The sequence below is a fragment of the Camelina sativa genome, chromosome 18 (assembly GCF_030686135.1).
Source record: "Camelina sativa cultivar CO46 ecotype springtype chromosome 18, ASM3068613v1".
In the NCBI taxonomy this organism is placed as follows: Eukaryota; Viridiplantae; Streptophyta; class Magnoliopsida; order Brassicales; family Brassicaceae; genus Camelina; species Camelina sativa.
In genome coordinates this window covers 12,206,524-12,224,861 of record NC_141897.1, presented here as the reverse complement: position 1 = coordinate 12,224,861, position 18,338 = coordinate 12,206,524, and the positions used below count along the sequence as shown (strand labels likewise).

The following is an 18,338-nucleotide window of genomic DNA, read 5'->3' as shown; positions in this document are numbered from 1 at the left end:
ACATACATATATTCTCCTGAACAGTGATGAAATATTATTAAAATCATTCGAAAGGTACGCATAAGACATGTCATGTTTCCAGTATTGGCTAAACATTAAATAGTGTTATGTTTCATAATTATTAATTTTTTATGTAGGTTGTTCGATGAAACCATGGTTGTTGCTAATCCTAACATAAGTGGAGATGATCTTACCTTGCTTAGAGAAAAAGTTTTCGCGCGTTGGTTAAAAGAACATGTAAGGAATCATACAATTTAAAAGTCAATAACTCACTTGCTTTATATAAACGTTTTCTTTTATTGATTAAATCAGGTGGAAAAAAATTGGAGTGATAGTTTATACCCAAAGTGGTTACGATCACTTGCCCATGGTCCGATGCTCAAAGTCACTGTGGATATATATTTCACACATATGACTATGGGAAAGACAAGAAAAATGCTAACTATGGAGTTTGTGTAAAAGGTACATCATCTTCGGGTTCAAATGACGAACATGATTTCTATGGAGTATTGAGAGAGATTATAGAGCTTCAGTATCCTGGGCCAGATCATCTTAAAATTGTGGTTTTCAAGTGTGATTGGTATGATTCAACCATTGGCAAAGGTGTAAGAGTAAATAGGTCAGGGATTATTGATGTTAATGCTGCAAGGGCTTATGGAAAATATGATCCTTTTATATTGGCTGCACAAGCAGATCAAGTGTGTTATGTACCATATCCACGGGTGACTCAGAAAAAAAATCAACAATGGAAAGCAGCGATCGTTATACAACCTAGGGGAAAAGTGAGGCTCAATCAAAATTTGGATTTGACTGCAATTCAATCTGAAAACAGTAATTTGGTTGTTGATGTTGATCCATTGGAAGTTGAGACATTAATATATCTAGGTTTAGAAGTAGAAGATCTTGATGATATAGAAGAAGAAGAACGGACTTTTGAATCAGATGGTGAAGACGAAAACTCTAATCCAGAGCTAAGTGATGAAGAGTGGATTTAATTTTATCACAATTTTGTTATGTCATTGGCTTTATATAATTTTCATGAACATTGCAACCTTATTATTATTACTATTTTATCAAATATATATATATATATATATATATTTCCCCTCATTTGTGTCGCTCGCTCTTTCCCTCATTTGGATTTGCTGCCCTTAGAATTCAAGCGCTTAAAAATTTCCCAAGCACTTAAAAATTTCCCAAATATTTCAATAATTTTTGGACATTTCCCTCTTAAATATATCATACCTTAAACCTTCACTAGTATTTAAAGAAATATAGGTGACCTCTAAATTTTAACCCTAATTAAAAATTCTATATTTTTCTTTGTAGCCGCTTCTTCTCTCTCGCTCTCACCTATCACTCTTGCAAGGTTAGTGGCCATCTTCTTCCATTAAATTATTAGATCTGTATTGTAGAGTGATTCCCATTTGACTTTTTGGTAGTGCTCTGTTTTTTTACATCTTTTGGTGCTCTGTTTTTTACCATGGTATAGCTGGTCAAAAGTGCCTGGTTTTTTCAAAGATTCGTGGTTTACAACATTTAAAGTTTGCTTTTGTTATTAAACATTTGAATAATACTTTCATCATTTATTTAATTAATGTTTTGACATAATTTATATTCTAGACATACTTCGAGTGGGATGCCTCAATCGAGCATCTTGTTAAAGCCAACTTTGATCAGGTTGCTGCTACTCGTCTTAAAGGAATGGTTAGCTTTGCAATGTCCAATGCAGCAAAACCCAATGGAGAAAAACCTGATTGGATTCTCTCTGAACATTGGAGTGTAATGTCAGATTATTGGAGGACACCAAAAGCCAAAGGTAAAAGTGAGAAAGCTCGTACTTCGCGACTATCTACTCGTGATGGTTTAGGTGTCCATCGACACAGAGCAGGTTCACGCAGTTATGTCAAAGTGCAAGATGCTTTGGTAATGTTTATGTTTATTATTATTCCTATTTTTTCCACCAAAACTTCTCTATTTGTAATTGAAGATTTATATTATTTCTCACATTGACTATTTTTCCCTTATAGGTTGCCAACAACGAAGACTCTTCTTTCATTGCTGTAATGAAAAAAACACACCAGAAATCTGATGGAACATATGTTGATGAAAAAGCACGACTCATTGCAGAAAATTTTGATGAAAAAGCACGACTCATTGCAGAAAATTTTGATGAACATGTGGAAGAACTCTTGTCACAGAGAGAGTCTTCAAATGGTGAGGGTTTAACCCAAGAGGAGAAAAACGAAATTTATGTTAAGGTAAGAGTTCTAGATTAAATTATGCATAGCTACATATGTTTTGTTGAGTTATAAATTTACTACTCTTTTTTGTGTTTGAAAATACATATCATTGTTTACAAATGTGTGTTTTTTTAATAGATTGCTGGAATATCAAAACAAGGTCGTGTATTTGGAATTGGGTCACTGCACAATGGAATTTCTATGTCTTTGGGTGATCTATCTGTCCCACAACCTACCGAAGAAGAAGTGGGTACATTAACCCATCGACTTGAAGAACTTGAAAATGAATTGAAAAAGAGTCGTGATGGAAACTTACTCCTCGAGAAACGTGTCCAAACACTAGAGGACAACTATGTTTCCACAAGTTCCCCTGGAATTTCTATGTAATCGAGTTTGGTTTGGCTTTATTTCTAGTTGCTACTTAATTAAGTTTGGTTTGGCTTTATTTAGTTTATTCATAATACTATGGTTTTTATTTCTATTTTATATGATGTTATTTTATTTTTCATAAATTTGATTTGGATTAGCACGTTGTTGGATATTGGTGTCTTTATTTTAAAATATTATTTTAATTATTAATATATAAATTATGTATCATTGTAACAATAATTTAAAAAAAAACAGGGGATGATGGTTTAGGTCATAATTGCAACGATTTTGGCAAAAATAGCTGGTGTTCATGAGTTAAAATTATAACGTAATAATAGTAACAAAATGTAACACTTTGTGACAGTTAGGTGAAGATGTTTAGTCGTCATTTGTAACATTATGAAACTACGATTTTGTTATAATTAGTGACTTATTTAAAACGGTTATACTGGTCACAACATATGATGGTTTTGAGACGAAGTTTTAGTTTATATTTTTGACTAATTAGCAACGATTTTTTGTAATCATCAGAGACGGTTTGAGACTAAAGTTTTGTCATAATGAATGACAGTTTTGATACATGTTCTTAGTTAGTAACCGTGACGGAAAAGTGACATTTAACATGTCACTAAGTGTGACGTTTTGAGACTACAACTGCGTCATAAATAGTGACTAACTTGATACGTGATTTCGGTCATGAAATAAAACGTATTTGGGACGATAATTTTAGTAAAAAATTGTGACATTTTAGATACGTTTACAAATCGTTACATTTGGTGACGAAATAGATAGTATGATTTAGTCGCAACTTTTGTGACGTTTTAGTGACTAAAACAAATTTGTGACCAGCGTATTGTAACCATTCACCAATCGTCACAGATTCGTAACAATATTTTTATTGTGACGAAAAAATAATTATTGTGACGGAATATTACGTGACAATGGACTCACTTTCTTTTAGTGAAAATCGTAAAGTGGTTGCTATATTTGTATCCCGATTTATACCAAAAATTCCAATTTGAATAATTCCCTAGAAACAACTTAATCATATAACGTTAAGGCACTCTTGGAGACTATGTGTCAAGTAAAGTTCATATAATAACTTAAAAACATTTATAAAGTTCACACATAAGCCACATCCCACATATCTTTGCTTGTGGAGACACTCTTGGAGACTATGCGTTGACACTGGTAAGCTACTTTGATCTTTGCTTGTTGCAACAACTTTGCTGATTCTATTTCCTACAGGGGCTTTAGAGTCACCAAAAGTAATAGCACTCCAGTCAACATGTAAATCTACATCTGGTACTGATGGTACATTGGATGAAAATGAATCAATGATGTTTTTGGCTTATATTCTGTGGGCGTTCATATCTCTGGAATCCCAGAGGATATGTTATTGGGTCATGATTGGAAAAAAATACCGCGTAAGAATCACAGAGGAAGCTCCATGCTGATTTAAAGTCAGAAATGGCAAAACTTGGCAAAATTTTGCATCTTTCAGCAAGTGCCTTTCTTCACCTCCATAACTTATTTTAGCTTTTGCATATGCATATACAATGGGTTGTAACTGGAATTGTTAACTGAATTCATGTAACAGCCAGACGTGAAATACTTAATGTTGAGTTAGATACTATTTATTTCTCATATCTGGCTTCGTTTGATAAATATTGAGCAATTGCTGTACAAAACAGTAGGTAGTTAATGTGCCTCTTGTCGGCCATTGTTTGTTGAAGCAGAAACAAATTTTTTTCTACGTTCCATCATGATCCATTCATAGTAGATACTAGATATTCACCCGCGGTACACCACAAAACTAAATTTGTTAAAAAAAATGCAAAATATATTTTGTTTGGTAGATTAACTAATTTAAAACTATATAATAAGCGCTTATTATTCCGAAAAGAATATGAAATAATAAGTGCTTTAAAACTATATACATACAATTGTTTTACTATATCCAAAATATGAAACTCTAATAATATAGACAAAATCAAATTTACGCTAATAACCATACTACACCAACAAAGTTACGATTATCAATAGATGAGAAGCCTTGCTTTTATTGAATTTTGTATTAAACTAATAACCATACTACACCATTATACACAATTTACATTAATAACCATATTATACAAACAAAGTATACTAATACATAGTACATCAAATATTAATTTATTAATAGTTGTGGTGACCTATGTTTTTCTAATTTTTTGAATTTTACTGCTGTTGTAAACTAGAGAATCGAAAGATGTAATTCTCTTGTTCTTATTCATTAATCAAACTCGAGGTTACATCTATATAGTCAAGGGCAAAGCCCAATTACATTAGGAATACTAAACCGATCTAGATAAAAGGATGTGGCCGATGGGCCTTATGGCCTTGGAAGGACACGGGCCATGAACGGGCCGTGTATGGGCCTGGTTATGGAGTCCATCCATAAAGTGGTTTATAAAATTCCCCTTCGATGACATAACCATGCTGATGCTAAGGGATCGATGCAATACGCTAGGGGGTACTGCCTGATTAAAACCTTACCAGGAAAACCCAATGGGACAAAACCATGGTGAAGGAAAAAGAGTACAACACGCATTGCTCCCCCTGTTCCAAGCATCACTCTAAGTCCTTAAGCCTCCGCTTTCCAATCTGGTGCATGAGATTCTTGAACGTTATTGTCGGTAATGCCTTAGTGAAGAGATCGGCTGAGTTATCGCATGATTGCACTTGCACCACTCGAACTTCTCCGGCCTTTTGTAGTTCATGTGTGAAGAAGAACTTCGGTAAGATGTGCTTCGTCCCATCTCCCTTGATGTAATCTTCCTTGAGCTGTGCGATGCAGGCGGTATTGTCTTCATAGATTAAGGTTGGTTCCTTGTCCTCGACCATACCGCAATTCGCCCTGATGTGTTGAGTCATCGACCTCAACCATACACTTTCTCGTCCGACTTCATGAATTTCTAGGATTTCCGCATGGTTAGACGAAGTGGCCACAATACTTTGCTTCATAGAACGCCACGAGATCGCCGTACCATCATGTGTAAACACGTACCCGGTTTGAGACCTAGAGTTGTGCGGATCCGATAAGTAACCTGCATCAGCAAAACCAACTTAATCTTCTTTGTTATGGTTAGTATAATATAAACCCAAATCTGTTGTCCCTTGTAGGTAACGAAGTAAACGCTTAATTCCATTCCAGTGCCTTTTGGTCGGACAAGAACTAAATCTTGCTAGGAGGTTCACGGCAAAACATATGTCCGGTCTAGTGTGGCTAGCCAAGAACATTAACGCTCCTATAGCACTGAGGTATGGCACTTCAGGTCCGAGAACTTCTTCATCGGCCTTCTTTGGACCAAATGGATCTTTATCCAATTCTAAGCTTCTAACAACCATTGGGCTGGTCAATGGGTGAGCTTGGTCCATTTTAAACCTCTTGAGTACCTTTTCTGTGTATGCCTTTTGATGCACAAGGATTCCATTACCAATGTACTCAAGCTGTAATCCCAAACAGAATTTTGTCTTGCCTAGGCCTTTCATTTCAAATTATTTCTTTAGATATTTGACTGTTTAGGCGATTTCCCCAGAGGTCCCAAGGATGTTTAAATCATCCACATAAACTGCTATAATTACAAACCCTTTGTTTGCAAACTTCTTTATAAATATACATGGACTGATTAGGTCATTCTTATAGCCTTCTTTAGCTAAATATTCACTTAACCGGTTATACCACATTCGACCACTCTGTTTCAGTCCATAAAGGGATTTGTTCAGCCTAATGCAGTACTGTTCTCGAGAACCACTCTTATCTTTGAGCTCAAAACCCTCTGGTAATCTCATATATATTTCATTATCCAGTGGACCATATAAGTATGCGGTTACAACATCCATTAACCGCAAATCCAGTTTTTCTCTTATAGCCAGACTTATTAAGTACCTAAATGTTGTTGCATCCATCACAGGGGAGTATGTCTCCTCATAGTCTATTCCTGGTCTTTGAGAGAATCCTTGTGCTACAAGCCGTGCTTTATATCTCACGATTTCATTCTTCTCATTTCTCTTTCTTACAAAGACCCACTTATGTCCAACTGGCTTTATTTCAGGTGTTGTCCTTAAGATCAGACCAAACACACTTCTCTTCTTTAAAGAGTTTAACTCCACATCAATGGCTTCTTTCCACTTTATCCAATCTTTACTTTGAGTGCACACTAATATAGACGTGGATTCATGATCCTCATTTATCTCAAGTGCTACCTTGTATGCAAATATTTCATCGATGTCGACATCTTTACGGTTCTATTGAATTCCAGACATGATATAATTTATTGAGATCTCATTATTATCAATACCTTCAGGATCTTGAGGTTCAGCGTCCCAAACCTCATTTGGTACCTTAGGCTTTGCCGCGGCTATGTCTGTATTTTCTGTAATTCCCTTAACCTCGGTCTGTTTTGCACCTTTAGACTTCCGAGGGTTCTTATCTTTGGAACCTAATGGTCTACCTCGTTTCAAACGTGGCTTAGACTCTGTAGCAACTTGATTATTGTGTTCCTTCTGAACATCAATACGTACTAGTGCATTATAAGCTGGTATGTACGATTTTGTTACTCTCTTTGGGTCAGCAAAGGAAACTGGCAATTGTATAGCTAGCTTTTGCAAATGTATAAATTTTCTGGACCTCTGCATCACAGGCTAGAGTCCGAGGATCTTGCCAATTCAAGGATGTTTGATTTCATGTTAATTCTTTAACCAGCTTGCTAGTATCTCCACCCAACATAGGGAATTCAGATTCTGTAAATTGACAGTCCGCGTATCTGGCCTTAAATAAATCTCCTGTGGTTGGCTCAAGATACTTTATAATGGTGGGAGACTCATATCCAACATATATTCCCATCCTCCTTTGAGGTCCCATCTTAGTTCTCTGTGGTGGAGCAATAGGTACATAAACGGCACAACCAAATGTTTTGAGATGGGATATGTCTGGCTCATGATCCGTTAAATAATTGGGATGGTGAATATTTGTGTTCACTATATGGCCTGATGCGTATAAGTTCTGCTGCATGTAAAACTGCGTGTCCCCAAGCCGACACAGGAAGCTTCGATCTCATTAGCAATGGTCAAGCAATTAATTGTATTCGTTTAATGAAGGATTCAGCTAATCCGTTTTGTGTATGGACATGTGCCACAGGATGTTCCACACTCACCCCCATGGACATACAGTAATCATTAAACGCTTGGGATGTAAATTCACCAGCATTGTCTATTCGTATAGTCTTAAGTGGAGAATCTGGAAAATGTGCTCATAGTCTTATAATTTGAGCTAACATCCTAGCAAATGCTAGGTTCCTTGTGGATAACAAGCAAACGTGTGACCATCTGGTTGATGGATCGACCATAACCATAAAATATCTAAACGTCCCACAGGGTGGGTGTATTGGTCCACATATATCACTTTGTATCCTTTCCAGAAAGTTTAAAGTCTCTTTATTGACTTTGGCTGGTGATGGTCGTATAATAAGTTTCCCTTGTGCACATGCTACACACGTGAGATTTTTAGGGATAACTTTTCTCTCTTTAAGGTTGTGCCCATTTGAACTATTAATCAGTTTACGCATCATGTTCGTACCCGGATGGCCAAGCCTGTCATGCCATAGAGTGAACTGTTCATTGAACATTTTGTGCTTTGCCAAGTTAGCTTCTATCATGTTAATCTTAGCATGGTATAAACCAGTGGCTAGTGCAGGTATAGTCTCTAGGACCTTCTTATGTCCACTTACAATTTCAGTAATGTATAGAAATTCTTTGCTACCTTCACCCTTTGTTTCAATATGATAACCATTCAACCGAATGTCTTTAAAGCTCAATAAGATTCTCTTAGAGCTGGGTGATTACAAGGCATCACTTAGTTCAATATGTGTGCCATTAGGTAATAATATATGAGCTTGGCCGTAGCCTTCTATACCCGCAATTGTACTAACATTGACACTTTTCATTATGAGGTTTATGAAATATCTTTTGTCTTTCAATATTGTGTGGCTGGATCCACTGTCCACCACTAGTACACTCATATCCTCGACCATTTCTATAATGACAATAATTTTGTTTTAATTTTTAACAAAACAAGCAAATACATATTGAAATAAAATCATTGAATTTAAAGCAAAATAATTATCCAATACATTACCATAAATTCATAAAATTAAACCAAAATAAAACCGAAATTTAGTCATCATCTTTAAGGCAATCGTAAGTCTCATATGCTAGTGAATCATCGTTCTCATGGTCGAAGTCATCTTCACCATCGAGATGCACATAGTTGGCTTATGGGTTCTTTTTCAAGACTTCTTGATATGCATCAATAAGATGCTTAGGTGTTCTGCAATTCTTGGCCCAATGGTTGGATATACCACATCGGTGACAAACAGATTTAGCCTTGGATTGTGGTTTAAAGGACCCACGGCCCCTACCACCACATCCGCGGCCTCCACGGCCATTACCGTCAAAGCGGCTAGCCTGGAATTTTCCACGACCACCACGTCCTCTACCACCATGGCCACGACCATAGTGTCTTTCTCTGTGGACATAGTTGGTCTCCTTGGACTCTTTAGGCTCATTAGAATTTTGCTTTGCCACATCTACCTTGTGTGCTTCTGGTAATCGGGCTTTACCAGGAGGTCTCATAGCACTATTCATCAACAACAGCTCATTGTTCTGCTCAGCTAGTAGCAAACATGAGATTAGGGCCCCATAGGTTTTAAAACCTTTTTCACGGTACTGTTGTTGAAGTAGTATGTTGTAAGTGCTAAAAGTAGACAATGTCTTCTCTAGCAACTCTTTCTCTGTCACCTCAGTACCACACAACCTAAGGAGTGAGACAATACTAAAAAGCTCTGAGTTATACTCATCCACGGATTTGTAGTCCTGGATCCTTAGGTTTTTCCAATCGAATTGAGCCTTTGGTAGGAGCACCGTTTGTTGGTGTCCGTATCTGCGTTTAAGCTCTGTCCAAAGGTCAAGAGGATTCTCTATTGTAAGGTGCTGATTCTTGAGACTCTCAGCAAGGTGATGGCGCATATGCATAATGGCCTTGTACTTTTGCTTGTCAGTACAGTTAAAATCTTCCTCAATGCATTCAAACAAGTCCTTTGACTTTAGCATGATTTTAGTGTCTAATGCCCATTGCAGATAGTTGTCTCCAGAAGCATTCAATGCAGCATAGTCTAAGTTGTTTAGTCTTGCCATCTGCATAAAATAGACAACCGAACATTAGCATGCGGTGTTTGAGACTGAGCCATGCAATCAATCAATAGGTCATGCGGTATTTGAGACTGAAACAAGCAGTAGGCCATGCGGTATTTAAGACCGAACCATGCCTTGCCTTTACTCATAATTTTCGGTTTTGGTATGCATGGAAAACAAACAAAACTAGATAGAAACTAGCATGCAACAATTTCCTTTTTATTAGATAGAATTTTCTTTTCTTAAGTTTTCCTTTTCTTAGGTTGAAATTTCCTTTTCTAATTAGGATTTTTTTTTTTTAGGAAATATTTTTAAGTTTAAGGATAATTACTAAATTTTATTTGGAAGTTATCCTAATAATTTTAACAACTTAGAACAAGTCTATGTGTTCGAGTTTATGGTTCATGCAGCCGAAATTTTACAAGAACAATTTGTGTTATAAGCAATTCAAATTTCTATCTATACAAGATTCAAGTTTAATCTTAAAGATGCATGCAACATATGAAACAATCAAGCAATAACAACCAACCGAATTTTAATCGTGATCAATAGGTTCAATTCACAATCAATCTAAGCAACCCTAAACACCACATAATCCTATTTTAAAGTTTTGTAGTTTAGGGATCTTAAGCTTTTGTTAGTTGGTTTGTTTGCTTGTAGATTTTTAAGGTTCCAATAGATTTAATTAGATCAAGTTCGATTATGGTTCTAAGAGGGTTCCAGATCTTATTTACCTTTCACCGATTGGGGTCTGACTGGTTATGAACCGGGAGCTAAAAGACCTCGGTTGTACCTCTCTCTCTCGATCACGAACCTCGGACAGGAATCAAACAGAACTCGGTCACGAAAACGAGCAGGAACCGAACAAGTCTCGATCAGAAACCGAACAGAACTCACCCCGGACAGGAACAAACTATGAACTCGGATGTATCTCGAGCAAGAACTGATCGTCGATAGTAACCACGAACAAGGGAAGGAGGCGGAGGCGGTTTAGGGTTTTGATGGGGGAAGAAAGATGAACGGCGGCAGTTAGGGTTTTAGGGTTTTACTCAGCTGGATCTTTAGAAACGATCATGCTGATAACGTGTTGTAAATTAGAGAATCGAAAGATGTAATTCTCTTGTTCTTATTCATCAATCAAACTCGAGGTTAAATATATATAGTCAAGGGAAAAGCCCAATTACATTAGGAATACTAAACCTACCTAGATAAAAGGATGTGGCCGATGGGCCTTATGGCCTTGGACGGACACGGGCTATGAACGGGCCGTGTATGGGTCTGGTTATGGAGTCCATCCATAAAATGGTTTATAACAACTGCTAATATGTTGTAGACAATTTTTGGGTTTGAACTGAACATTCAATTCTTTTATATGACTATTTGTTTAATTATATTCTCAAATTATATATAACTCTTAAAAAACTAAATTTAATTACGTAGTGTATTATACATATTATTTGTTTCTTGTTGCTACCACTCGATTTGTTTATCTGTACATACAAAATATACCTGTCAAATTTTAAAAAGATGTTTGTCGTTCTACCTAATAATTGTAATATTAAAAATAAATATTGTCTCAAACAAAATAAACATTTAATCAAACTTTGTAAGACATTTGATCAAACAACATGTATGCAAAATCTAAAAACACATGTTGAACACTACAAACTAATCAGTAGATTAAACCCTAATACTAGCTTATCAACTCTATGTTAATTACTTGAAGAGTAAGAGTAATTCATGATGTACTTTTCTTGTACAGCATTATAATGTATTTTTGTCGATTCTCTTGGCCTTTTTTTGTTTTTCTCTTCTAACATACTCTTGAAATTGAATTGTTTGTTTTGTTTATTACATGGTCAGTTTATTGTCAATTATTTTTGGTAATCAAATTTTGTAACATATACACACAATAGGTAAACCATTTAACAAGCTTCAACATAAAAGACTTTGTGACCATTGTATTATTTTGGGCTAATTAACATTGTGTGTGGTTAATTCCATAGGTGATCGCACTGAAGAACCAAAGCTGTTAGCGGTTGGATTCTTGGATGGTTCCATCAAAGTGATTGAACCAATGCAAGACTTCTATGAGATGGGATGTTGGATTTGAATTCTAAAAAGATAACTTTTTTTTTTAAGTTTTTAAATATTGTAATAACGAAGTGATGTTTTTGGTGTTTTAATCAAACTAGTTTTGGATTAATTTGATAAATTTACAAGTGAACATATGCATAAAATTTTGTTCTCCAGTTGTTGATAAATGCTTGCTTTATCATCTCTTAAAATAAATTTAGTTATTTGAAGAACTATATATTACAGTGCAATCATCTCCAAATACCTTTTGTCATGTCAATCAAAAAATATAGAGGAATTGAAGTTTAGTTCAAACAAAAAATTGTCTACTACATAGTAGCAATAAAATTTAAAAAAAAAAAAAAAAAATAGAAGTCATCACAACTATTGGTAAACTAATATTTGATGTTTATTAGTATATAATCATAACTTTGTTGGTATAGTATAGTTATTAGTGTAAAATTGATTTAGTCCATATTATTAGAGTTTCATTTTGGATATGGCGAACTAATTGTATATATATAATTTTAATTTGTTTGATGTATACTATAATTTTATTTTGTTTGTTTGTTGTATTTGCATTATAATTTTGTGAAATATTTTAAGTAGTAATTATAATATTGTAATTATTGAACAAGTCATATTTTTTTTGTTTATTGTATTTGCATTGAGCACACATTTCAAATCACATCATTTTTTTTTTTTTTTTGATCAAAGAGGTGTTATCATTCCATTAGATAGAAAATAACATACAAGGCCAGGATTGTTTAGAGCACAACAGAGGGTAAGCTAAAACAAAGCATAAAGCAATACAAGTACAAGGATAGATGGGAGCATTCGATGTGAAGAGCTTGAGAGCTATGAGCCATATGCTAGAAAGCAGCATGGAACCTGTGAGATCAAGACAAACCGATGCAGACTCCATGAACAAGTCAAAGGAGTAGGAAGCCACTGTCTTGAAACTTCGAAGACTTGGCGGAAATGAGAATAGCAAAGCTGTGTTGCCAAAGCGTCGAGCAGGGGAGCTGATGCTCTGATAACCGGTTACTACAGATGTAGTTGATGGTCCAAGGTTGATAGAGCGGGACTTGGAGAGGTTGTGGTAACCACTCCTCCTTGGAGAGAGGGTCATAATGCCACTAGTCTTCAAGAAATTAGGCAAGGACTTCATAAAGTAGTTGAGTTGCGGTTTAAAGATCTTTGGAATTTGGTGAGGTATAGGTAGAGAGTTGGTGAAACATCGGTAACCCCACTCCATAGAGTTGGGATCATAGTACCAAGCTTCACCAAACAAACTCCAACAGCGGGATCATCCATAGGGTAACCGATTAGCAAGGTTTTCAAAGGACTCTTGAGCCATTCTAGTAACAGTGGTGGTATAAAGTTCAAAAGCTGTCTTCGGACTAATGAAACCAATAAACTAACCAAGGTTTGCTTAGGGTGGGACATAGTAGAGTTTCGACCAATCCCGGGTAAACACTGGTCTCGACACAAATGGGTTTCAATCAACCTAGAGAGGTCAGGTATTCTGCTAACGAGATGAACTCGACTTGACCAAACAGAAACCATCAAAACTAACAGGATTGATCGGAATATATCTTTCACGAAATGGGGTCGGATTAGGTACCAGTTCAGGGATGTGCCATAGTTTAACCTAAGTAAACTATCTTCCAGGGTTTGAATATAAGATTGAGAATATACCTGGGACAGAGGATCACCAAGAGAGAAGCAGAGGCCACCAAGGAGGGGGGTTTCTTCGTCAAGTGGTTCACCGGTGCCGGCGTCAATACAGAGCTTTCGTCCAGCTACAGCCAAGCAAAGTACTTGGTGAGAGGATTTGGATCCAAGGAGCAGTAAGATGTGATAATTGACGGCTTAAGGGGGTGGTGAGATAGATGGAGACCGAGCCTAGGGGGACACTGGAGGATCTCTCGATCAATACCAAAGCGGTGAGAACTCGATGTAAAGGATTCACCGAGGGGAGTAGCCAGATGCGGAGGCGGAAGGGATGGTTGAAACTGATGCAAAAGGGGAGATGAGATCTGGAATCTCAGTATATCTCTGGGAGGACTGAAATTGAAAGCGAGTAGACTACAAAGAAAGAGGAGGCCGATCGGGTTCGGTGCCGCCGAGAGAGCAAATCTCAGTGGTTGTGCCAGAGAGAAAAAGGGGGCTAGGGCGAACTCTTTAGATCTTCAAATCACATCATAACATGAGTATAATGTGTTGCAAATATACTTAGACATCAGAGTAAGTCTATAAGTAAACAAAAAAAATTTGGAATTTGGCTTGGTTAGGTTTGGTTTATTCAGGTACGAAATAGTAATTGAAATTTCTTCGTTCGTGTGTCAATTGTTCGTTTCTCTTGACCATCTTCAATTGGAGGCAAACCACTAAAATCAAAATCCCAAGTCATAGAGTAGCGGTTATATCCGGTTTAGTTGTTTTACTGGCGACGATTGAATTAGAAACGAAACCCAAAGGGAAAGAGAGATTATGACGACGGTACGACGATCGGAGCGGAGGGTGAAATCAAAAAACCCTAAGTGACGATACTCGGAATCCAACGACGCCGATGCCGGAGCTTCCAAAGGATTTGGTAGAGGAGATACCCTGCGACATCTCTGAATCGGCTACGAACTACTTGCAACAGCCTGGAATCGATTGTTCGAAGATGATCGGAGATTCGCGAGGAAGCATTTGGATAAAGCCGCGAAGGAGTTTATCCCTCACATGTTAACCGCGTAAGACTACGAGGTTCGTTCGTTTGGCGTGGATCTCCATGTAAGCGATCCCATCTGTCGAGACATGAGAAGCTTTCATTGTTCACCAAGAGTCTTGGTCCAAGACTGAGATATGGGTGACAAATGAGATTCATGAGACTAAATTAAGCTGTGTCCTGGAGCAAGGTCTTAGCATTGGAGTTAGGCAGAGATCTTCAAATTACTGATCTTGGAAGTTTCTTTCTTTGCTCAACGAGGAGAAGAAAGAAGTCCAAATTTGCCAGAGATGGTTCGACAAAGCACAGGACGACCAGAGCCTCAACAGTGACATGCTATACGGTTTTTTGGGTTAAGTCCTTGGTCTGAGATATGTGACATTGGTTATTGGATTATGTCATTGGATTTTTATTGGTTAATAGAATTGTTTGAATATTCGATGTTTGTTATTAAGTTGCTAGTGGATATGAGACTTATTATTTTTATTATTATTATTAAAAAAAATCGGGAAAGGTTGTTTTAATAAATTCATGATTTTTATCAGATTTGAATTTTTAAAAAAGTATAACGTTTAAGTATAACGTGATATATTTTTAAAATTGTGTGTTTGAAATATTTTTTTTTGTCTTAATGGTAATTTAAAGGTATTTATAAGATAATATTTCATATTTAAATGAAAATCTCTTCTGAAGTCATATTCAAATTAAAATGACCAAACATGTAAACACGTATGATTCAACTCATTCAACTTTTTTTTTCTTCAAAATAGTTGAATAAACCATACGTATGTAGAAAATATTATGTAAAATAGAAAATAATAATATTTCACATTTATGTTAATTATGGTTTTCAAAAAATAGTCAAAAGATTAATTGATAGTCTTGAATACATTGAATAGAAACAAATCTATGACTTTTTAATGACTAAATCTTTATGTCTACACGGTTATTAATCCATATCGTTATATGATTATAAATAGAGGATTATCTCTCTATTCACCACAATTTCACATATCCAAAGAACTACTTCAACCATTTTTCATTCGTAAATTTCTCCTTTCCGTTTGTCTCCTCTTATCTCTACCCTGCTACTTGTTTTTTGTAAACTATCTATCTCATTTCTTAGATTGTAAAGGTATGTTATGCTGATTTGATCTGCAGTGTCACTATTTAACTGTTTTATATACAATTTTTGTTGAAGATTATATATATATATATATATATATATATATATATATTACTTTAATTTTATATTCAAGCTATGATTATTTTATGTTTTATTTTATTTAATTGATTTGTTGAGAGGAAAGGTCAGAGTAAGATAATTTTCTATTTTTTTTTGTTCTTGTTGATGTCAAAATGAAATTATATTTATATGATATTTGATTAAAGAGTATGATATTTCTACACGATATATGTTTTCTCTGTCCCATTGTTTGTGAAGGATCCAATTTGATTAAAGAGTTCTTCTTAATCCAGGGGATGCTATCACTATAAAATTCAGATCTGAACATAGTGTTATGCAATTGACTTATAATATGTGGTTTGAATATCGTCATACAATAGTTTTAAACATCTCCTTTTACACAGCTCAAGTCATTCATTTTTTTGTTGCTTGATAAGAATAATTTCAAGTCTCGGAATCGAGTCTCCAAATACATTTTACCCTTGTTGCCTTTGAGTGATTAAAAAAAATACTTAAGCGCATCATCGAGTGCTACATAGTTGATTATTATTTTAGGGTTCCCTTAAATCTCAGTTTTACGGAGGACCAATAGTGAGTGGACTCTTTCACTTATTAGTGTTGCACAAAAAAAATGTTTCATTCATTCTTTTTTTTTTTGTTTATCATTATAAGAAAAGGAACGAAGGTCTTTTTGTTTGTATAAATGTTATCCACAACCATATTTTTGTAAACCTCTCGCATTTTGACTAATCTATGACTTCTTACTTTTGTATACTGATAGGATTTGCAATGGATAACCTCATCAACATCCCGAAAAACCCATCACCATCAACCTTCGGCCTTCCTCCTCTAGATGTCACACCACTACGAACCGTTAGACCATATGATGAATTCAACAACTACACCTATGGTATTGGTCCAAGTACTGCTCCAAAAAAACAAGGACGTGGTCGACCAAAGGGTTCCACAAACTTGAGGACCCCGGTGGAGAAGCCAAAAACATAAAGGTTCTCTCTCTCCAAAACTTTGATTCAAGGATAACCGAAGCAGAAAGGGAAACTGGAAACCAGGAGATAGTTAAGTTGGTTTTGAAGCGGTTTGATGCGGTAAGACGGAGATTTTGCCAATGAGGTAGAGGCGACCCCAATGATGACACTAGAAAGGTATACATTTACGATGGACTTTATCAAGTTTCTGAGACGTATTATGTGATAGGAAAAAGCGGGCGTAAAGAGTTCAAGTTTAAAATGGTGAGGAAACCAAACCAACCTAATTCTGGTTATGCAGACTGGAAATTAGCTGAAGAATTAAGGACGCACGACCCGAGGCAGAGTTTTATACTTCAAGATCTTTCTTTTGGAAAAAAGGATTTACGAGTGCTGCTGGTTAACGATGTAATGAAGATGACAAAACAATTCCTGAAGAATTTGAATACATCACATCTCAGGATCACTCAAGAATGATGCTTGATTTAAACATCGATCCCCAAGAACTTGGATGCCAGAATTGTCAAGATCAGCCATGCTTTCATCAAATTTGCATGTGCATGCAAGGAAACAGTGGCGACTTACCGTACCATAACTCCATTTTGGTTTGTCGTAAACCATTGATTTATGAGTGCAGTGAATCTTGTTCATGCCCCAACGACTGTAAAAACCGATTGGTTCAAAACGGTTTGAAGTTACACATGGAAGTGTTCAAGACGACAAATTGTGCTTGGGGTTTACGTTCTTGGGATCCAATCCGAGCCGGGACTTTTATCTGCGAGTTTACTGGTGTGAGGAAGACAAAAGATGAAGTACAAGAAAACGATAATTTGTTGTTCGACTCAGCTTGATTTTATATGAGGTTTAAGTGGAACTACAAACCTGAGCTTGTGTGTGAGGATGTATGGGAAAGTGTCCCCGAGGTTTTCAATCTTACGACGCAAGTCTTGATAAGCGCCAAGGAAAAAAGAAATGTTGCTTGATTCATGAATCACAACTGTAAGCCTAATGTTTTTTTGGCAGCCTATTGAATATGATACATACGTTCACATTGGGCTCTTTGCGATGAAGCATATTCCTTCAATGACAGAGTTAACATATGACTATGGAGTTTCTTATGTAAAGCGTATTGGAGAAGATGAGAATATTTACACAGGCAACAAGATTTGTCTTTGTGGTTCTGTCAACTGTAGTGGTTCTTTCAGCTGATTTGTACTTTATATATCATAATTTGGTTCTTTTGTAATTAGTTTCTTCTAATTTTCTTGTTTTTGTCATTTGATTTCTTTGTTTTCTCTGATAACAAAAAAAAAAAAAATGTCTTTTGTTTTTTTTCCTACAATTTATTTTTACCATGTTCAACAATTGAACTGAAGTTTAGAATAACCATGAGAATACTTAATAAATAAGAAAGTCTCAGTCACTTTGAAACTTGGATAATTTGAACTTAACTTTATTAATTGGAACGTAGAACTTGGACTTAAGTTATCTCACCTAAGGGCTTGGTAATCGTGTCATGGGATTAT

General features: G+C 35.9%; 1 protein-coding gene and 1 pseudogene across 2 annotated transcripts; one reads left to right on the top strand and one right to left on the bottom strand.

Moving 5' to 3' along the window:
- Positions 1-5,225: 5,225 nt before the first annotated feature.
- On the bottom strand, positions 5,226-5,528 carry LOC147922806 (uncharacterized). Its single transcript, XM_087497793.1, has one exon. It carries the CDS (start codon positions 5,526-5,528, stop codon positions 5,226-5,228), a length of 303 nt encoding a protein of 100 aa, XP_087353919.1.
- A 10,140-nt stretch (positions 5,529-15,668) lies between these two features.
- Positions 15,669-18,063, top strand: LOC104763253 (histone-lysine N-methyltransferase, H3 lysine-9 specific SUVH7 pseudogene; annotated as a pseudogene). The gene is made up of 3 exons (XR_015588271.1): positions 15,669-15,775; positions 16,608-16,932; positions 16,963-18,063. The product of XR_015588271.1 is annotated as a histone-lysine N-methyltransferase, H3 lysine-9 specific SUVH7 pseudogene (transcript).
- The last annotated feature ends 275 nt before the right edge of the window (positions 18,064-18,338 follow it).

Excerpts from the sequence above, each read along its gene's own strand:
- LOC147922806 (XM_087497793.1), bottom strand. The coding sequence starts at position 5,528 with ATGACTCAACACATCAGGGCGAATTGCGGTATGGTCGAGGACAAGGAA.